Source organism: Lepidochelys kempii, chromosome 3 (assembly GCF_965140285.1).
Source record: "Lepidochelys kempii isolate rLepKem1 chromosome 3, rLepKem1.hap1, whole genome shotgun sequence".
Taxonomy (NCBI): Eukaryota; Metazoa; Chordata; order Testudines; family Cheloniidae; genus Lepidochelys; species Lepidochelys kempii.
In genome coordinates, this window is record NC_136382.1 from 18880645 (window position 1) to 18903940 (window position 23296).

General features: G+C 42.0%; 1 protein-coding gene across 1 annotated transcript in view; it reads left to right on the forward strand.

Annotated features, from left to right (window-relative positions):
• The first annotated feature begins 16318 nt into the window (after positions 1 to 16318).
• The window catches only part of WDCP (WD repeat and coiled coil containing), a 38107-nt gene continuing 31129 nt past the window's right edge, over positions 16319 to 23296 (forward strand). Inside the window, exon 1 of the mRNA XM_073335351.1 lies at positions 16319 to 18241. Coding sequence (XP_073191452.1) covers positions 16319 to 18241 — 1923 coding nt within the window. The remainder of the gene's footprint in view (positions 18242 to 23296) is intronic.

Below are 23296 nucleotides of genomic sequence, written 5' to 3' on the forward strand. Positions count from 1 at the left end.
GAAGTTTGATTGTCAAGGGGAAGTATGGAGTACTCATAGGATGATTTGGTTGTGGCTTCCATATACAGAGGTCTGGGGAATGGTATATGATGAGGGAGGAAGTGAAGGAGGATTAGATAGTTGGGAGGGTAGTTGGATAGGGAGGGAGAATAGGGCATTCCCTGGTTGGGAAGGCATTAGTAAAGGGGGAACCATGCCCTGGAGAGATATTAGTGGGCTGGTGCCGATAAGGATTTCCGTACATATCAGGAAACATATTTGTAACATGGCATGTGCATAACAACCAAGTAGCTGTGTGACATTATTTAGGTAACTTACTTCATCTGCCCTTCCTCCTACTTTCTGATGCACTGTGTCATGAGGTACAGCACTCTAGCAAGCTGCAGAGAGCCCGAGTCCATGGTTTTCTGCTGGGTGTGGGGGAGAAGTACCCTCTTCATGGGTTGGTCCCCTTCTCCCCAATCCTGCAGAGACCCTTCTTCAGCTATTGCATAATGTTCTAGCTCTGCAGGCTGGTTACGGGAAGTGTTGGGGGACTCACAGGTCCTTACACACTTGCTGGACTGTCCTACTATAACTTGTGCAGTATTTCCCTCCATGCACAGAACCACACCCAAAGGGAGTGCCAAGTGCACCAAAGGTCAAGGGAGCCCCTAACAGCATAGCTTGTGCCAGAGTCTTGTGTGACGGAAAATTCCTCCATGTGGATGTTCTTTGCCTCTGGCGGCTTCCCTGAGGTCCTCTGGGATCTCAGGGAATTACAGTTTGGGAGATGGGGCCAAGTGCCTACTCCTAGCAACTTCCAGGAAGAAGCACCCCCCATCTCTCCTACCTGAGAGAAGAGTTAGAAGGAAACTGAGTTTCAACGTGGAGTATCCACTCCTTGACTCCGGTATAATCTGCAGAGGGAAACCCAGGGTCCTAAATTTATATAAACATTTTTTAAAGGAAAGTAAGCTATCTCGCCAAAAGAAACACTTACATTTAAAAAATGACAATAGGTCTCACTCTAATTTGCTATCCACACACAAAATCTTCCTGGCAGGAGAGTGGGTGAAGTCTAGTTCAGAGAGCAATAATGGCAGAGAGAAATATCACCCTCAGGAGGAGATGATTTACATATTGTCACCAGTAGATCTGCTCTGACAGGTTACTTATTATGTATCTTTATTAATTGTGCACATTTTCATACTCTATTTCAGTTAGCTTGTGACAGCTAGGCTATTTTTAAAAATAGATGCGTTCTGAATGGCATAGAAATGCAAGCATTAAAGAAAGTTACTCAAGATTCTTAACTTTATTACATTAAATGATACCTCAACTAAAATAATTAAAAATGGAGTGGGCAACTTTCAAGAGTAGTATTTTTGGAAGTTAAAAATATCACATTGTATTAGACAATTTATACATTTGGATTAATATTGGAGAAACTGTTACTGTTAAGCTTTTATTCATTATGGGGCCGGTTCCTGCTCTTGTTGAAGTCAACGGAAGTTTTACCATTGATTTAATTAATTTAGAGCAGGATTTGGCCAAGAAAGATTTATTGTTTTATTCTCTGTTTTACCATGAGTAAAGAAAAAAAATGAACTCTGATCCTATGAGATGCTGAGAACTTCCCACAGGGCTCTGCGGCCCAGGCCCAAAGGCATCTAAATCTCATGTGGAGGCATCTAAATTGCTTTGGGGACCTTGGCCTGAGCACCTTCAATTCATATTGAATGGATAAGATGCGCTGTATTTCACAGGATCTGGCTTATAATAAGAACAGTTATGTAAGAGATAAAACTGCCAGCTTGGTGGAATATAAAATGTTCCACACAAGGGACTATGTTCTCATCACCAACGTGAATCAGAAGTTACAATGCTACTAATGAGATCTGAATCTGGCTCACTATCTATGCAGGAGCTTGACAGCTATCCTCACTTTTTGTATCACACTGCAGTGGTCTTAAGTTATTGACAGATTATTAACATCACTGCTGTAAGGGAGGAGATTTTAAAGGAAATCTATGGTGCTGCCATGACAATTCCCAATGACAGGTTTTGTGTTGTAGAGATCAGTGCACACCAAATTCACATGAAAAAAATATTAAATACTTGTTCTGGTTATAGAAATATACACAGTCTGAATGAGGGGAAATTGTCTATTTACATCTACTTTTTATTCTCTGGGCTGAAGAAGCAAAATATGATGAGTTGTAGTACATTGTGTTAGACTTTAATTCATATACTGCATGCATGTAGAACTTGAGAACGCACTTGGCTTAAATTCTGTAGCCTTTTCAATTATTTTTTTCCTTTATCATTTTCAGTAGTCTTCTACTGTATACCTACAGCTGTTCAGGCACTCCCTAATGTCTAATTTAACCCCTGAAAACTCACACAAACCTCATGCAGTCAAAGATGCTGCAGAGTAAATACAATTGGCATGGACACAGAAAAGCCTGTGGGAGGGTGTAAAGGTTCAGACTCACCTCTGCGGCATCTCCTGCTGGTAGTTGTCAGGAATTACTTCATCCAGCCAGTGGAGCGCCCTCTGCAGGCCAGTGATCCACCTTACCACCGGCCCCCCATGTCCCTCCCAGGACCTGGTGCCCCTTTCTCTGGGGTGATGCCCCCCAGAAGTACCCCCACACTCTCAGGTTCTGGGTCTCCCCACCCAGGGGAACCCCCACCCTTTAACCCCACTCCACCTTAGTCTGGGCCACTGCCAGTCCCCACTTAGCCCCTTGTATCAGGGCAGACTGCAGCATATACGCCACTCATCACCAGCAAGGGGGTTTTGGACCTGCTGCCTCTGCCTACCTTTGGTCTGCCCCTCTGCAACACTGCACCTATTTGGCCTGTAGTCAGGCCTGCAGCCTGAGGCTTTCCAGGCTGGAGCTCCCATATCCTCAGGCCCTTCCCCAGCCCTGCTCCAATCTAGGTGTTCTGCTCAGCACCTTGCAGCCAGGCCCTTCTCCCTCTACAGGCAGAGGGAGACTGACTAGGCTCCTGGCTCACAGCCTCTTATAGGGGCCAGCTGGGCCTGATTGAGCTGGCCATAGCTGCGGCTGCTCCCTTAATTCGTCTAGGCTTTTCCCCACAGCCCCAGCCCTCTCCCCAGGCTGGCCTCAGCCCTGTCAGAGACGGAGTGGGTAACCACCCCGCTACAGAGGGGTATGAGAAGAAGGAAGTCTGAATTAGGATCCCTTTGCAAAGATCCTCATACATTATCCTGTTGGTGGTGGGGTTTCCTCATTCCCTATAGGAAAGGTCTCAAGGCCTGCCCAAAACCTGGCGGACTCCCAGTAATCTGTGTAGAATTCAAGGGATTCACAGGAGGGCAAGTCCTGTGCCTCCCCATGAGAACTGGCCCTCCACACATACCACCCTTCCATTGGAGCTGTACTTGTCATCTCTCATTCACTATAGAGAGGTTGACTCCTATCTCCGAGTAGCCTAAGATGCCAGACTCCATTGCCCTCTTGTTAAATTTTCAAACCTTTGTACATTCACCCATGCTGTTCCTCACTCTTAGGAGGAGTTTCCCATAAACATCTCAAAACTAGCTCATTATTCTCCTTCAAGTCCCTTCCTAAAATTCTTCTTTGCCATGACATCTACAAAAAACGTGACAATGGTTAGGCTGCTCCCAGTATGCTGAGATCACTGCCTGTCATGCTGACCAACACTGGCTCATTGTTTCCTTATGCTCCCCCATCAGTCTGTCTGTACCCATCCGTTGTCTCTTGTCTCATACTTAGATTTATAAACTCTTTGTGGCAGGGACCATCTTTTTTATTCTGTGGTTGTACAGCTCCTAGCACAAAGCGCTCCTGGCAATGACAAGGGTGCTAGGTGCTGTGGTAATAAACAAACAACTACTACTCTTACTACTAGTATCAGGGTTCTCTTTGATAGCAGCTGGCTCAGAAACCTTTGAAAAGACCTAAACAGAAAAGATAATATTGTCTTGGACTGAATTTTCCTGAAATGAACTAATAGATCACATTTGTTAACCTCATAGCCACTAAATGCCTTTTCTAATTTACTTCAGAACTCTATCCTTCAGTGTGATCTAATATATTAAATATCTGGTGCACTTGTTGGTTAAGGTGAAGTTAGGTGGTTTGAAAAAAAATTGGACTTAACAATGGAAGAACTAGAAACACTCTATAGTTAAATTACCGTTGATTGTGTTATGCTACCTCATTACCACCCCAGTGAAATTTTATTGAGTTTGTCATTATAATAGTTGAACACATTGATTAACTTACCAGAGAGAAATAAACACAGTAAGTCTGTTGTCCCTAAAGCTGTAACAAGCCAGCTGGAGGGGTCATCATAGCCAGCTGCAGACATTTTACACAGCACCATCTCCTGTGGGGATGCCTGTCAGCAGCCAGTCCCACAAATTTTTCCTCGTACCATATAGCCCCTTGGAGGTATGGGTGGGTGGGAAGGAAGCTGTGGCACAGGCATGGTTGAGAAGGCAATGGCAGTGTGGCTTCTGAAAGACGTATGCCATTGGAGATGAGGAAGTCCCAAGAGTAGCAGAGAGAGCCTGATCTTCCACATGAATGGCCTAAGAACCACTGGATTTTCCCATGGATCTCATCAATATCTGCATGATTGGAAGGCTGTACATTCCTTACTTGTTTTGTCTGTCTGTAAACCCTACATGGCTTATGGGACGATGAGCTGCATACTCGGTAAGTTTTGACTATTAGAGTTTCTTGTACAACATTGTTCCTCCTGCAGGTTTTTCCCATTAGAGAGACTGTTGTAGCCTTTAGTCTGAAAATGAACAGTTCAGCCATGTTGAGGCAGAGGAAGGTTATATAATGGCTTGTATGCCAGACCCCCATTTTAAGCTACTACCATCCAGCTGCAATATACTCTGCTGTGATAACAAAGGTGCCACTCAGAGTTTAGTTGAGACAATCATACTGAAGAATCCCAATACTGGAGTTAGTGAAATAAATCCAGAAGGCAGGGAAACAGTTAACAAGCCATTGACTTAAAAACACACACAAAAGTCTGCATGGACTCTGCAAGTCTCTGGAGTTGATGGTACAACATTTTAATGTAATCTCAGTCCTTATTTACTGCAATCACTGTGGATAAACAGCTACCGTTATATTTGGCAGAACCTCTGAACAGTCCATTCAACCATCCCTGGAGAATGATGGAAACACAACACAATCAGGCTTCCTAATCTCAGGCACTGCAGTGTTTTACCCTGAACCTTGGGTATATTATGGTAGTTCCCTGGTCAGCAACAGTTGAAACTGAATTGGTGATGAACATGGTTTAACTGCAGGTGTAGACAAAAACAAAGCTTGATCAGCAAGGATTCAGAAACTGGAGACAAAGTACAAGAACATAAGAAAGGCCATACTGGGTTAGACCAAAGGACCATCCAGCCCAGTATCCTGTCTACCGACAGTGGACAATGCAAGATGTCCCAGAGGGAGTGAACCTAACAGGTAATGATCAAGTGATCTCTCTCCTGCCATCCATCTCCACCCTCTGACAAACAGAGGCTAGGGACACCATTCCTTACCCATCCTGGCTAATAGCCATTAATAGACTTAACCTCCATGAATTTATCCAGTTCTCTTTTAAATCCTGTTATAGTCCTAGCCTTCACAATCTCCTCAGGCAAGGAGTTCCACAGGTTGACTATGCGCTGAGTGAAGAATAACTTCCTTTTATTTGTTTTAAACCTGCTACCCATTAATTTCATTTGGTGGCCCATAGTTCTTATATTATGGGAACAAGTAAATAACTTTTCCTTATTCACTTTCTCCACACCACTCATGATTTTATATACCTCTATCATATCCCCGCTTAGTCTCCTCTTTTCCAATGTTTTCCATGCTCCTCCAACTTGTGTATTTCAGCTAAAAGTTTTTTAAATTTTCATTGAGGGCATCTATGCTGTCCATCACTTCAGACTTCTCCTCAATAATGCTGACAGGCTTTGGATTTTAAATGCAATCTGCACATAATAAACTAGAAGAAGCCAATAATAGTGTAATGTATAGGAATAGGGTAGTGTTTCTTGAAATATAAAACATGGTGAGCGCCACCAAAGGGCTCACTGGCTTATTCTTTCACCCACTTACTTCCCTGGTCCTTCTCGCATGAACAGAGAACAACAATACCCGAAGTCCAAAGGTGCAAACAATTCCATGTTTATTGGGGTGAACTTCCAGTAAGCATGATTCCAGTTTCCTTCCTTAGTGTCCCTCTTCCCAGCTCTGACACCCAGAGCCTTACCTGTGTCCCTGTTCCCATTTCCTTCCCTTAGCTAAACATGATTCCAATTTCCCCACCCCTGTTCCCATTTCCACCCCCCACCCCCGATTGACTGCAGACTATATAGTAAAACTTGAGTTCTGCTTAGCTATACCTTAACCAATCATTTTCCTGAAATTTAACTAACCAATCCTAACATATTGTAACATGATTATGTAACCAATTATATCCCACCACCTTAATTAGTTTACACCCAGCAAAATTAATTATACAGCAGAAAGAAACAATCACAGAACCAGACAGAGATTATACAGACAAATAATAGGGAAATGGGGACTACACATCCCAGCTATTGATAAGTGAGTTCTTGCCAGACAGGATGCTATCAAACTAAGTTTCCTTTTACATCTTCTAGGCACTTCACTTTCTCTGGAGGCGATAGGCATTATCAGGACAGGATTGTATTTCTAACAGCCCAATTGCACCTTATTTCAATGTGACTAGGTTGGAACATGAGGATGTAACTGTTCGCTTCCCAGCTTATGGCTGCCTCTGCTGCTTAGCCAAAGATCTTAGCTTAAGCACAGGGCCTCAGACTGTCACAGTAAGAGAAGGACCTTACACCGGCAGACCGTGATTTTGATTCTTTCTTTTATACATCTATAACTAACTAAGTGATAAGAATACACCTAAATTCTTAGAGTATAGGCCTTTACAGACAGGCCTGAATATCTATATCCTAACACTCCACCCCATTTTTTTCTCTTTTTCTTTTGGGATCCTCCTGCCCAGGTATCCCCGGAAAAGCATAGGACATATGGCGACACATTTCCTGATAGGTCCAGGCATCAAGGTGGAAGGTGTCGATATTCCATTTGTCCCACTGCCCCTTGTGTAGTACAGTGCCCTGCACCTTCTCTTGTACGGGCATACCACACCTATTCCAATTAGTGTTCCAGACTTCCCATTATAGTGGGCCCAAGAAGGTTGGGTCCAGGTTGTCTAGTACACTGTAGGGTGAGGAGGGCTTACTACGTTACTTATAGGTAATCTCCATATGCAATGTAACACAAGTACAGTTAACAATACAAAATCCACAGCAACACCGAGTCCTGACCACTGCAGTATGGTCCAACATTCGAGACACCCCCAATGGTGGGAGTCTGCTGTAGACCATCGGACCAGGGGGATGAGATGGACGAGGGGGATGAGATGGACGAGGCTTTCTTCCGGCAACTAACGGAAGTTACTAGATCGCAGGCCCTGGTTCTCATGGGAGACTTCAATCACCCTGATATCTGCTGGGAGAGCAATACAGCGGTGCACAGACAATTTAGGAAGTTTTTGGAAAGTGTAGGGGACAATTTCCTGGTGCAAGTGCTGGAGGAACCAACTAGGGGCAGAGCTCTTCTTGACCTGCTGCTCACAAACTGGGAAGAATTAGTAGGGGAAGCAAAAGTGGATGGGAACCTGGGAGGCAGTGACCATGAGACGGTCGAGTTCAGGATCCTGACACAGGGAAGAAAGGAGTGCAGCAGAATACGGACCCTGGACTTCAGAAAAGCAGACTCTGACTTCCTCAGGGAACTGATGGGCAAGATCCCCTGGGAGAATAACATGAGGGGGAAAGGAGTCCAGGAGAGCTGGCTGTATTTTAAAGAATCCTTATTGAAGTTACAGGGACAAACCATCCCAATGTGTAGAAAGAATAGTAAATATGGTAGGCGACCAGCTTGGCTTAACAGTGAAATCCTTGCTGATCTTAAACACAAAAAAGAAGCTTCCAAGAAGTGGAAGATTGGACAGATGACCAGGGAAGAGTATAAAAATATTGCTCGGGCATGCAGGAGTGAAATCAGGAAGGCCAAATCACACCTGGAGTTGCAGCTAGCAAGAGATGTTAAGAGTAACGAGAAGGGTTTCTTCAGGTATGTTAGCAACAAGAAGAAAGTCAAGGAAAGTGTGGGCCTCTTCCTGAATGAGGGAGGCAACCTAGTGACAGAGGATGTGGAAAAAGCTAATGTACTCAATGCTTTTTTTGCCTCTGTCTTCACGAACAAGGTCAGCTCCCAGACTACTGCACTGGGCAGCACAGCATGGGGAGGAGATGGCCAGCCCTCTGAAGAAAGAAGTGATTCGGGACTATTTTAGAAAATCTGGACGAGCACAAGTCCATGGGGCCGGATGCGCTGCATCCGAGAGTGCTAAAGGAGTTGGCAGATGTGATTGCAGAGCCATTGGCCATTAACTTTGAAAACTCATGACAATCGGGGAAGGTCCTGAACAACTGGAAAAAGGCTCATGTAGTGCCCATCTTTAAAAAAGGGAAGGAGGAGGATCCTGGGAATTTCAGGCCAGTCAGCCTCACCTGAGTCCCTGGAAAAATCATGGAGCAGGTCCTCAAGGAATCAATTCTGAAGCACTTAAAGGAGAGGAAAGTGATCAGGAACAGTCAGCATGGATTCACCAAGGGCAAGTCATGCCTGACTAATCTAATTGCCTTCTATGACGAGATAACTGGCTCTGAGGATGAGGGGAAAGCGATGGACATGTTGTTCCTTGACTTTAACAAAGCTTTTGACACTGTCTCCCGCAGTATTCTTGCCAGCAAGTTAAAGAAGTATGGGCTAGATGAATGGACTACAAGGTGGATAGAAAGCTGTGTAGATCGTCGGTCTCAACAGGTAGTGATCAATGGCTCCATGTCTAGTTGGCAGTCGGTATCAAGTGGAGTGCCCCAAGGGTCAGTCCTCAGGCCAGTTTTGTTCAATATCTTCATTAATGATCTGGAGGATGGTGTGGATTGCACCCTCAGCAAGTTTGCAGATGACATTAAACTGGGAGGAGAGGTAGATATGCTGGAGGGTAGGGATAGGATACAGAGGGACTTAGACAAATTAGAGGATTGGGCTGAAAGAAATCTTATGAGGTTCAACAAGGACAAGTGCAGAGTCCTGCACTTGGGATGGAAGAATCCCATGCACCGCTACAGACTAGGGACCGAATGGCTCGGCAGCAGTTCTGCAGAAAAGGACCTAGGGGTTACAGTGGACGAGAAGCTGGATATGAGTCAGCAGTGTGCCCTTGTTGCCAAGGCGGCCAATGGCATTTTGGGATGTATATGTAGGGGCATTGCCAGCAGATCGAGGGATGTGATCGTTCCCCTCTATTCGACGTTGGTGAGTCCTCATCTGGAGTACTGTGTCCAGTTTTGGGCCCCACACTACAAGAAGGATGTGGGAAAATTGGAATGCATCCAGTGGAGGGCAACAAAAATTATTAGTCATGGAACACATGACTTATGAGGAGAGGCTGAGGGAACTGGGATTGTTTAGTCTGCGGAAGAGAAGAATGCGGGGGGGGTGGGATTGATAGCTGCTTTCAACTACCTGAAAGGGGGTTCCAAAGACTGTTCTCAGTGGTAGCAGATGACAGGACAAGGAGTAATGGTCTCAAGTTGCAGTGGGGGAGGTTTAGGTTGGATATTAGGAAAAACTTTTTCACTAGGAGGGTGGTGAAACACTGGAATGCGTTTCCTAGGGCGGTGGTGGAATCTCCTTCCTTAGAAGTTTAAGGTCAAGCTTGACAAAGCCCTGGCTGCGATGATTTAATTGGGGATTGGTCCTGCTTTGAGCAGGGGGCTGGACTAGATGACCTCCTGAGGTCCCTTCCAGCCCTGATATTCTATGATTCTATGAAAACACTGCCTCTCTTCCTTTGACAGGGTCACGATCTTATGTGTCCAGTTGCTGGCAGTTGCAACAAGCTGCCCTTGCAAGTTTTTCATGCTTTTGTCCAAATCATAAGTCCATTGAATGTTCTCAGAGAAATGGGTTATTGTCCAAACCAGCGTAACTACTTGGTATGGAATCAAGCAGTATGCCCTTGCTTGATTATTCACAGCAATAAGATTCACAGATCCATTTGTGCACCAAAGTTCAGATAGCAGCATGTAGATGTGTGTAGTTTGGTTATGGGCTGGTGTAATTGTGCCCCCAGTAATATGTACATTCCCAGCAAAACACCTTCTACACAGTACACCCAATTGTCCACCCCTTGCATAGGCCATTGATTCTGCTCCTCCATAGTCACAGGAGAGGGGCACATCAAAACATCTTCTATTGATTTACACTATTTTACACACCCCTCCACTGATCCCAGTGAGCTCCTCCCCTTCTCATTATTTCCATAGGGTTTGTGGGGACCACTTTAGTTGCCGGTACCATTTCCTTTCCAGGTACCATGGTAGCTATTACACAGGTGCTGGCCTCCTAGTTGAGCATTTTGTATTCCCATACACATCTCCCCCCAAGGTCAGCCTTTTGAAGCCATCCCCTACCCACATCATGAGATTTTCTGTTCATTAAAACACAACAATGCTAGAAACCGAATGGCTAGGCAGCAGTTCTGCGGAAAAGAACCTAGGGGTGACAGTGGACGAGAAGCTGGACATGAGTCAACAGTGTGCCCTTGTTGCCAAGAAGGCCAATGGCATTTTGGGATGTATAAGTAGGGGCATAGCCAGCAGATTGAGGGACGTGATTGTTCCCCTCTATTCGACATTGGTGAGGCCTCATCTGGAGTACTGTGTCCAGTTTTGGACCCCACACTACAAGAAGGATGTGGAAAAATTGGAAAGAGTCCAGCGAAGGGCAACAAAAATGATTAGGGGCCTGGAACACATGACTTATGAGGAAAGGCTGAGGGAACTAGGATTGTTTAGTCTTCAGAAGAGAAGAATGAGGGGGGATTTGATAGCTGCTTTCAACTACCTGAGAGGTGGTTCCAAAGAGGATGGTTCTAGACTATTCTCAGTGGTACAAGAGGACAGGACAAGGAGTAACGGTCTCAAGTTGCAGTGGGGGAGGTTTAGGTTGGATATTAGGAAAAACTTTTTCACTAGGAGGGTAGTGAAACACTGGAATGCTAGAGGTGGTAGAATCTCCTTCCTTAGAAGTTTTTAAGGTGAGGCTTGACAAAGCCCTGGCTGGGACGATTTAATTGGGGATTGGTCCTGCTTTGAGCAGGGGGTTGGACTAGATGACCTCCTGAGGTCCCTTCCAACCCTGATATTCTATTATTCTATTATTCTATTAAACAAGACAAACACAAAACACAGATCCATAGTATTGTGGGTCATTTTTTCCGTTGGCGCCAGCTTGCTTGTAGAGTGTCTGAAAAACAAAAGAAACAATTTTCACCCCCCTGGTGGGGACCGATTATTGCTTAATAATAAATAATAATAATAATAATACTTTCTTTTACAAATTTCCTTGCTAATTGCAAGAAAAAACAGAAGAATTACCTCCAGGCTGTCCTTATTTTGTTCTATAGTCAGGCTAGTGAATTACCCCACTCACTGGTCATTTATGAAATTCATGAGGTGGTGTACCTCTGTTTCCCCTCTTGTACAACAGACCATGTTTGCAATAGTTTCTCTGCTGTACCAAGCTTTAAGTTTATTCTCAGGTAATAGCTGAGACACAGCTTCAGAGTTTAGCACTGTACACACACAAACACACACCCCCCCCTTAAAGTTAACCTGCCCCCATATGTTCAGGCTTGACTTGTTTTTTTCACCTCCCTTTCCTGGAGGGCCATAATCTAAGTCTTCTAGTAGCTTGTTTGCTGACCAGATGTATTCATTATTTGCAGCCCTTTGTGCCCAGCAGCAAGTTAATTTGCATTTACACAGAGGCTTACTAGCTTGCTTCAGGATCCAAAGCTGTTAGCAGCTCAGAGACTGTCTTAAAAGGGAAACATTTTACTTCCACCAGAGTTCTGATTACTTTCCACTTTCATCTCCTGCTCCAAATTACACAGAGATCTGAAAAAGCATGCACAACCTATTGTGGCTCCTTTTGGAGCCCTAATAGGATTTTAATTAAGTACCATGTTTTGTTTGCATTTCTTTTACCCCTTCTCCAATATATACCCCACATGTCTTGGGAAAATGCACATTCCTTCCATATAGTTTAACCTCCGTAACATTATATTAGCCATATTAATTTTACACAAGGTGTAACTGCCTCCCCCATGCTCACAGAGTTTTCATGCACACCCACCAAAGCAACAATCTGATCCCCCAAAGCCACCCCAAGGCTCAGTGTTCCCATCATTCCTCCCCTTTTCCTTTTCCTGTGCACACACACAAAATTCTCTTTTGCCTAACATCCCTTGCACTGTGATTACGCTTTTTTACACAACTGTATCCCGATTACACTTCCATCTTGTACAACTAGACACAACCAGAGGCAGTCAAGTTACGTTCCAGTAGAAACCCCTTACATTCCTTTAGTGATTTTGATTACATTACCCAATAGTCAAATAATTTTGATCAGATTCTCTCTCTGCCTGCTGCCTGCAGCAGTCCCTTATAGACCATTTCTTTGGGAAAAGAGCCCATTTCCCCTCAGAATAGCTGTAAAGGCTTCTGGGGACAGAAGCATAGCGGCGGTAGTAGCCACTCTACCTGACCCCCTTGGATAATTTAATTACCAAGCTTCCATCCAATGTGACTGCACAGAGTTGCACATACAGTTACATTTATATAACTGGGTTTTATCATTAAACAAAAACTTCCTTCTTGTAACACCACAACTGTTACTCTTTTAACATCTTCACAACAGTTACCTTTTACCATTTCCACAATTCCCAAATGTTTACTTTCCTCCAAACCCTTTATTATCAATTTTTGCAAAAGCTATTTGTAACTTTTCACTCACTTCTTGAAATCACTTACTCCTCCATTTAGTTCTTTAAGGTAGTGCAATTTGTCTGTAACAACTTAGCCACCAAGTACAATTATTGCCACACAGCTGCCTTAACCTGTGCTGTCTTTACCTTGAGACTGTTCAAAGAGGCAGTAAAACATTTGTCTCCATGGATGCCAATGGATCTTTTACTCCAAAAATTCCAGTGCAATACAGCAGACCTCCATCATACTTTAACCAAAAACATCTCACATAAGTATCCAAAGTACCCTCCATTAAAACTTCAGAGAAACAAAAGAGTGTGGAAAGGCAGGGGGAGAGGTGGAAAGAAACCAATTAAGCCTGTCAGGTCAGTTTAAAGTATAGGCTACCAGCAGCAAATTAAGTAAACCGAGGAAAAGAAGAAAAGGATATAGTTAGCTCTGAGCCAAGAGCAGGCTCCCTGGGTTAAAACAGTTGGGAACCCTGATCCCCAGGTTCTCATTCTGGCTCTGGGAGAAGAGTGGGGGTTGTTACCTGCTCCTGCAAACCCTGTCATTTTGCACTTTGAAAGGTTTTTTTTCCCTTCCCCTTCTTTCTCTCCACTTCCCCAGGACCAAGTCCCAGCTCCAGTCTCTAAAGGTAGTCTGTTAACTCTGCTTTTGACTTTAAACCCTGTTGTGCCAAATCATCTTTAACTACCCCTAACTAATTTACAACCCTTCAGCAGCACTTGCTGAAGCAGCACCAAATTTGAAAGATTACTGGCAGGTTCCCATAATGCTGCCCTTACTTCAAACCTCTCACAAGCAGACTGAAGTGCCTCCTTTCCCTGGAAGGCATTCAGTCCCCATGGGCAGGGACCTTCTTCCACTACCCATATACCAAGGAGGGTGGGCTCCTCAGCCACCCCCCATCCCTCTGGGTCCCCTAACACTTCCTCCATTTCCTTTTTAATCTCATCCCAGGTTAACCCCTGCACCTGGTATGGGCCCTTGTTCTTCCTTATCCATTTACCCAAAAAATCCTTTACCCTGGCTTGCCAGAACCCACAACTACCATCACGAGAGTTCGCTATACCCCCTCCAAGCAGCTGCGCGGACTGTTGGGGAGGGGGACTTACAGGCTGCCACTCACCTATCCGATGCGATGCATCCGAGTCATGGCACCAAGATGTTAGGGGGCTTATTCCTTCACCCACTTACTTCCCTGGTCCTTCTCGCATGAACAGAGAACAACAATACCCGAAGTCCAAAGGTGCAAACAATTCCATGTTTACTGGGATGAACTTCCAGCAAGCATGATTCCAGTTTCCTTCCTTAGTGTCCCCCTTCCCAACTCTGACACCACAGAGCCTTACCTGTGTCCCTGTTCCCATTTCCTGCCCTTAGCTAAACATGATTCCAATTTCCCCACCCCCATTCCCATTTCCCCCTTTAGCAAAACATGGTTCCCATTCCCCCCGGCCCGATTGACTGCAGACTATATAGTAAAACTTGAGTTCCGCTTAGCTATACCTTAACCAATCATTTTACTGAAATTTAACTAACCAATCCTAACATATTGTAACATGATTATGTAACCAATTATATTCCACCACCTTAATTAGTTTACACCCAGCAAAATTAATTATACAGCAGACAGAAACAATCACAAAACCAGACAGAGATTATACAGACAAACAATAGGGAAATGGGGACTACAGTGATAGAACAAACACAGAAATGAGGATTTCACATCCCAGTTATTGATAAGTGAGTTCTCGCCAGACAGGATGCTATCAAACTAAGTTTCCTTTTACATCTTCTAGGCACTTCCCTTTCTCTGGAGGATTATAGGCATTATCAGGACAGGATTGTATTCCTAACAGCCCAATAGCACCTTATTTCAATCTGACTAGGTTGGAATGTGAGGATGTGACCGTTCGCTTCCCAGCTTATGGCTGCCTCTGCTGCTTAGCCAAAGATCTTAGCTTAAGCACAGGGCCTCAGACTGTCACAGTAAGAGAAGGACCTTACATTGGCAGACAGTGATTTTGATTCTTTCTTTTATACCTCTATAACTATATAAGTGATAAGAATACACCTAAATTCTTGGAGTATAGGCCTTTACAGACAGGCCTGAATATCTATAGCCTAACAAGCCCTTTGGTGGTGCTCACCATGTTTTATATTTTTAGAAGTTGCCAGAAACCAGCCAGAGCTGCAGGTTGTATATAGCTAGGCCTTTCATGATCTAATAAGTGTTTGTACAGACAGTTATTTGGAACCCAACTGAGCCCATGTCGTTTCTTCATATCACTATTGTTGTGTAAAGAGCAAAAGACACAACAAGTGCATCAGTAAGAACAATAGCAACAAGGAGATCACAAGACGCTCAGTGGAATAGGTCGCAAAAGAGAAAAGTTTATAAAGTCAGAAGGCACCACTGGGTCATTTAGTCGGAACTCCTGTTTAACACACGTCTTAGGACATCACTGAATTAATTCCGGTTCGAACTAGAGAATATCTTTTAGAAAAATATCCAACTTGTTTTTAAAATTGTCCATGATGGAGAATCCACAACCTGTCCTTTTTGGCTTAAGCTGTATGCTCACAGGCAGAAATGAACACCTGGGAAGACCAAAAGGGAAGTGACATAAATAAATCTGATCTAGAGAAACGAACACTAATTAGATCAGGTGCCCTGGCTTCTAGTTTATGTTGCTTATCTTTTTGTCTCCCCCTCTCTCACATTTCATATAACCAGTGAGTATGATTGCTTTCTCCTATTTCCCCTTCTAAAGCCCCTTAGGAATCTTTGAAATGTGCTGCATATCAGAGATTGGAATCTGGCCCTTATTCTTAATGGATATGTTTAAACTTTACTTTTTCCTTCAAAGACTGTCTGTAAAGAACTGTCAGGTCATTATTTCATGCTGTAGTTTAATGCCAAGGCTTAGCAGCATAGGATCTCTCTTCTCCATTCATTGAAGAAGCCCTTCATTCACTGAAGGTCAAGGTATTAGAGTGTTATTTTTAAATATACTCCCAGCATTTAAGAGTTAAAAATAGGCTACTGAGAAAATGTCAGTGAAGCATACAGTAATTAGCTAAACCTTGTTAGACATCACATGAAGCTGATAACTCCTCCCAGAAAAAAGCACAGCAAAAGCAGCTTTCACCTGGATTTATACTTAGAAGAGCAGCTGGAGAGTCACAGTGTGAAGGAGTTTGCGTTTCAGGCTCCTTGCTTATTAGAAAAAAAAATCAGTTTGATTCACCTACAGGGAAACAAGTCAACAGCTGAGGGACACATTTTCCTTATCAAGATGCTCAAATGAATCCTATGGATTTTTTACTTTGGAACAATCACCTCTAGGGAGGAAGTTTAAAAGGATGGAGTTGGGAAAGGCAAAACTTCTAAGAACTGGCCTTAATGCCCTGCATCAGGCCATACACCCTGTGCATGGAATTGCCTGGACAGATGGGAAGCAAGTGGCACTGACTGCTTTACATTTGCATCATGGAGAACTCAAGTTTGGTGACTCAAGTGTAATTGGTCAGTTTGAACATGTTCATGGACTTTACTGGGGCTCCTATTGTGCTGCAGACACACCAGCTCTGCTTGCTGTTCAGCATAAAAAACATGTCACTGTTTGGCAGCTGAGCTATAACATTTTGGAAAAGAAAAAGCTCCTGGTTTCTCAGACTTGTGAAATTGGAGAGCCATTCCCAATGCTTCCCCAGGGCTGTGCATGGCATCCCAAGAAGGATATTTTGGCTGTGCTTACTAAACGGGACGCCTCCATTTTACACGCTGTTCGTTCTGATAACTCCAAGGTTAAGGCGGATATCAAAAGTAGTGGTCTCATCCACTGCGCTTGTTGGACTAAGGAAGGCAATCGCTTGGTAGTTGCTATAGGCAGTGCCCTTCATTCCTACATATGGGATGATACTCAGAAAGCTTTAAATGCTTGCTTCTTTTGCCCAGTATTTGATGTGGGCAGTTATATCTGTGCTATAGAAGCTACTTTAGATTTCCAAATTGCTGTAGCCACAGAGCTTCCATTAGATAAGATCTGCGGCTTAAATGCAGGCATTACTTTTGATGTGCCATCTGGTACGGAAACAGGTTCTTTAACTTCACAGTCTACTCTGGCACTTGGGGATGAGGAATACTCCATGGACCTAAGAAGAAAGTCGACAGATTCAGAAAAATCAGTGGCTGTTGATTCAGTTGCTTCTTCTTCATCAGGTCCTGTGGATTTGACCCATATCCTTGCAAACCGTCGGAGATCTGATCCCAGTCCTCTCATTCCTCTGAGACACAAGGACTATGTCTCAGGAAACAATCAGGACTCTTCGTACCTGATCTTGGTAACTTTTGAAAGAAAGGTAACGACCACCCGAAAAGTCAGCATCCCAGGCATTCTGGTCCCTGATATAATAGCTTTTGACCCTAGAGCTCAGATTGTGGCAGTAGCCTCCAATACTTGTAACATTGTTTTGGTTTATTCGGTAACCTCTTCCTGCATGCCCAATATTCAACAAATCCAACTGGAGAAAAGTGAAAGACCAAAGGGTTTGTGCTTCTTGACAGATAAACTCTTGTTGATTTTGATTGGAAAGCAGAAATTCACTGACCCTACTCTCATTCCATCTTCAAGTTCAGAAAGGTACATTATTCGTTTAATGATCAAAGAATTAATATTTGAAGAAGATTTTTCAGCACCGTCTCATGCCACCCAGAATCTGCTTTCTAATTTCGAATCCTCCATGAATACTCTTGGAAAACGGAAGTTCTTTGAAAATCTTGCCATGGAAGATCAACCCTTGAGCAGGGAGCTGTTAATACCAGGTAGCACTATCATTCAATCCCCTAGTGGCAGGAGAAAACTCATAGAAGAAGTGAAGAGTCCCAGTTATGAACGAAGCTCATCATCAAGTGTGAGTGACCTTGATGAAAAAAGAGTCTCAGGTGACCCATCCATTACTTTGGAAATGTTGGATGCTGAGCCAATTAATCGGTCAGTGGCTCCCTTTGGACTTGGGACACCAGCCAGGTTTTCCAACAGACCAGCTTCTCCTAAAGTGCAGCTGGATGTGATTCAAGAAACTTCTATTTCTCCTAAAAATAACAACTTGCCAAGTGAAAAGGGAGCAAGTCACATATCCAGGAATCTAGAGAGACTGTGTGGCAGCTTCACTGAGTTACAGCTGCACCTTGCTGAACTAACAGACTCCACTAAAAATGGAAAGAGGTTTTCTTTAGCATACCCATCTTTTCAGGAGCCACCTTTTGTCCACATCACTTATCAGGTAATTTTTTATTAATTTAACATTCTTATCAGGTAGCTTTTAAAAAATTCTCTTTTTAAACATTTTATTTTAAAGCAAGGGGATGTATTTTAATTTTCACAGTCCAATTAGCAGATTTCATCAGAGCTTGACATTCAACTTGATTCAGAGTTGTGAAATAACTTGTCATCGAAACAATCAATTACATTTCTGCAACCAGTTGGCTGAATTTTATAGGAGATTCTGCATAAGAAATCAGGGTCTTTTCTTCCTTCATTGCTCAGATGTAACTACTACTGAGGCTAATTGGAGTTGCATGCATATATCAAAAAGGAGCACAGAACATTAACAATTATCACTGTACAAAAGGGTTTTGTATTATTTAAGTGTAGATGGCCCCACAAACACTCCCACTGGATGAGACAGCTACTCCCACCAACAAGCCTATGAAGTTCAGATCTGGGTTCAGATTCAAAGTTTGCAGCTAGCCAGTATCTCTGATGGGGCTGAAACAAAACTTTGGATCTAGACTTTTGCAAAATTCAGTGGGAAAGAGCTGAACTTTGCAACTTGGCCCATCTATAGTTTAGTTTTTCACTGACAATCTTTGCACATCTGGACAGTTTCATTTTTTCAAAAATATTACCTTTTTAACTTGATTTCTTAAAAAAAACGTGTATGTACCTAACTGCCAATTATTTTATTAACAAATAAGTAATATGCCAAATCATCAAGTCCTTATCTAGACCTTATTCAGACAAAACTTCCATTGATTTCAGTGTGAGTTTTAACTGAGTAAGGACTTCAATATTTGGTCCATTATTTTTATTATTGTTATTTTTGAGACACCCTTCAGTTTAGTATAATAAGAAACTAGATACATTTATTTATATATCTTGCAGCTTTTGAAAATACTTTAGGATCCTTTGGCATGAAAGGCATTATGGAAATATAAGATATTAATTTTTTTATTATGTAGTGATATTAAAATTATATATCTCTGGGTCAAATTTGATTCTCAGATGTGCGCGAGTGGTTTCCTGCTACATTAATGAGAGCTATCTGCACATCCAAGGAGAGAATCTTCCTCTACACATCCTGTAAGGAAATGATTACTTGATTCAAACATCATTCATCACATTTTAGAAATTATTTACTTGCCATTTTGGAGTATCACAGTTTGTTGGCACTCTGGGTGAAAGCAAAGTGTTTGATCTCGTTTAGTCAATAATTTAACTTGAATATATTGCATAAACTCAAATACACAAAGAAAAAATACTAGTTTAAATATTTTAGTATTATATTCACCAAAAAAGTAAGCACCTGTGCCTTACAGTGAATTGAAGCTCTTTTGCCTACTGAACATTTACTACCTCATTGTCTTTCAAGAAGCCCCTTCTTTTGGGTTAGAATTAGTGGTGTCAATTCTTTTCCGAATAGAAGTTTAGGCTACGGGATCTAGCACCAGCTTAAGATCTGAATTACAAAGTAAATGCTTGATTGCACAAATAGTAAGAAATATATTTGCTTTTCTTTTAAATCAAAGTGAATTTGGTGCTGGTAAAATGATGCCAGACTGACCCTATTGGAGAACAAATTTCTTTGTTTATGAAAAGAACAGGTTGGTTTCATAGCTCATCCAAAGACAGCACCACATTAAACTAATTCAGAAAAAGAGCCACTTAATGAATATTTGCAGTGTTGTAGCCATGTTAGTCCCAGGATATGAGAGAGACAAAGGTTGGTGAGGTAATATCTTTTATCAGAAGTTGGGCCAACAAAAGATATTACCTCACCCACCTTGTTTCGCCCACTTAATGACTAGGTTTCTTCCACATTTAGCTATTCTTTGAAGGTCTACCATCTAAGTACTGACCTTGTCTAACCCTTTTCATCTTCTGAGATCTAGCAAGATCACAGTATGAGGCCAAAGATAATGAAAAAGAGATTGATGGCAAAGAGACATCCAGACAGACAGAGCTATATTTTACCTCAGAGACAGCCAATAATTTTCTCAGAAAATAAATGTTTTGATTAGTTTGGATTCAGACATCTGAGTCTTGTTCTTGCTTCATGAGCTGATTAGCACTCTCTGAGCTCAGAGACCAGCTCAGCCATGGAGTTACAGCCAGGCTCTGTATGCACACAGCAAAAGGCTCAGGAAATGGCCCTACTGCCTTACGTATAAATACCTTTCTGTGGTAAACATTCTAAATATAGGTAACACTGCAGTACTGGAATACTGTAGTACAGCATTTATTTGTAAGCTTGTCGTTGCAAGGTCTGTGTCTTTGTATGGGTTTGTACAGCACTCACCCAATGTGGGCCCAATCCTGACTGAGGCAGGCATCTGGGCAGTACTGTATTATAAAATACATAAAATAATAACTACCACACAATATAACCATATGGCTACTTAAAAACATAAAAGTAAGGTTTAAATCATTATAAGTAAAAAACAGCAGTAATTAATGACCAATTATCAACTTTATTATGTGACAGTGTTTATATACACCAAACTATTTAGAAAACTATGGTCTAAGATAAATCTGAACCTAAATTATTTAACAATTTCAATTTCTCTCCATAGTAAGTTCCAAAAATTGTATTTGTTTTACTAATGCTATACTAACTGTAAGGAGTCTATGTTCTTTACAGATTTGCCATGACAATACTAACTGTAACTTCTGACTAGCAGCCGTGCTAGTCTGTATCCGCAAAAAGAAAAGGAGGACTTGTGGCACCTTAGAGACTAACAAATTTATTTGAGCATAAGCTTTCGTGAGCTAAAGCTCACTTCATCGGATGCATTCAGTGGAAAATACAGTGGGGAGATTTACAGACACAGAGAACATAAAACAATGGGTGTTACCATACACACTGTAACAAGAGTGATCAAGAACGTCATCTTGTCAACTGCTGGAAATGGCCCACCTTGATTATCACTACAAAAGGTCCCCGCCCAGCACTGGTAATAGCTCACCTTACCTGATCACTCTTGTTACAGTGTGTATGGTAACACCCATTGTTTCATGTTCTCTGTGTATATAAAATCTCCCCACTGTATTTTCCACTACATGCATCTGATGAAGTGAGCTGTAGCTCACGAAAGCTTATGCTCAAATAAATTTGTTAGTCTCTAAGGTGCCACAAGTCCTCCTTTTCTTTTTGTAACTTCTGACACACTTATGTCTATTCAGTAGTCCCCAGGCTTATATTCTATGTGAACTGTGGACACTAGTGAGTCCATGATCACCAGGGATCCTAGAAATCTGCTTGCCTTGGAAAAATGTGGAATTTGCATTTTTACAGAGAATCTTTAGTTTTTACATTTTGTGAAAAAATAAAAATATATACAGTGGAACCCCAATTATCTGATCTAATTGGGACCAGGGCCAGAACTGATAATCAAAAATTTGGATAATTAGGAGAATAGACAGGGCTCGGACTGTCAGCCCCATGCAGTGGGACTTCAGCTGTCAAAATTGTAAATATATCAATAACATGTGTTCAATTGATACCTACATATATTGTGGCTAGGGAAGCTAAAGTTCAGTGTTTCATTTTAATTGCAGATTTTTATGGTTTTTTTATTGGAGAATTTTGGTTTTTTTTTATCACTGAAAAGTAGGATCCCCGAATACCACTCACATTTTGGAGCTGTCACAATTGTAGCTTGTATAATAGCATTCAGCCATAGAGGTGATGCGATCATTCACCTTGAACAGCATATATTTAGGCTTGGAACTATTAGATTTTTATCAGTAAATGCTGGTAAACATCAATTTCACTGTACACATACAGACAAAAATATTTCCATTGATAATAATCAAAATGTACAGACAGATAAAGTCAGAAAAATGTGGCTTGTGAACTTATTAGAGTTTCATTTAAGGATATTTACTTTGTATATTTTGACATGATATTGACAATTTGTGTTTTAACAGCTCTATAAAGCTTTAACTTTTCAAATCTCAACATCTACTGTCATTAAATAATTGTTGTCTGACCATCGATTGTCTTGTCTGACCCCTCCCCATAATTTCCTGCAACTGTGAAAATGCAAATTAATGACAATATTTTAAAACCTTTAAAATAAGCATCAATATTATCTGTCAAAAGTACAAAAAAAACCTGATTCTGCCAGGCCTTCATATATTATTGCAGCTGCATCATGTAGAGATGAATGGTTTTGTGAGTATTGTGGGAGGGCAGGCAGAGAGACTAGTCACAGGCTTTTATTAAATAAATAAAAAAAGTAAATAAAAGTAAAATAAGTAAAATAATGTGGTATAGATTTGTTTCTAGATATTTTATCACTCAGTTTCTCTCTAGAAAAAAAGAACAAGTAATTAGCCACATTCAGAAACTAATTACAGTAGGAAATTGGACCATCAGGATTCCACGTGACTGCCATTTAGACAAACCTCACTAACAGGGATAAGATTCATCTGCTGAAACTTGAATACTGTTAAGCTCACATTTTGTTCACAAGCAGTATTGTGTCAGAAATAGGGTATATTACCTGACAGGGTATATCACAAAATTAAACAGAAAACCAAATGCATTTTGGATTATTAGCCATCATGATTTCCCACTTAACAATCACTGATAGTGTATAGAATTCAATTTATATTTGTATAAGCACCCTTCAGACACTATACATGTACACTGACCTGATCAATTATAAAATAAAGAGAAAAACAAGGTTTTACAGTAAATTAGGAGAGGAGTATAGGGCATTCCAGGTAGATGGGAACAACAACAACAAAATCTGGGACATGATCATACACAATAGTGGGAAGGCAAGGGCAGAAGATAGACAGGAGACAAAGGTTAGAGGAGTAAAGTGAATGAGCTAAGGAATAGGTATACAGTATTAGGCGAGAGAGATTGACGGTAGTAAATTAATCTCTTTATTGGTAATAAAGTCTCAAGGCTTTTTGTACATGGCACCCAAATTTCCATCTCCATCAGCTCTAAGGGCATGATCCTGCAAGATGTTTAGGTTGGAAAGGGTACATGAGGTGTTGAGTACTATCAACTCCTAATGCAGTCAGTGCATATATCTCACTA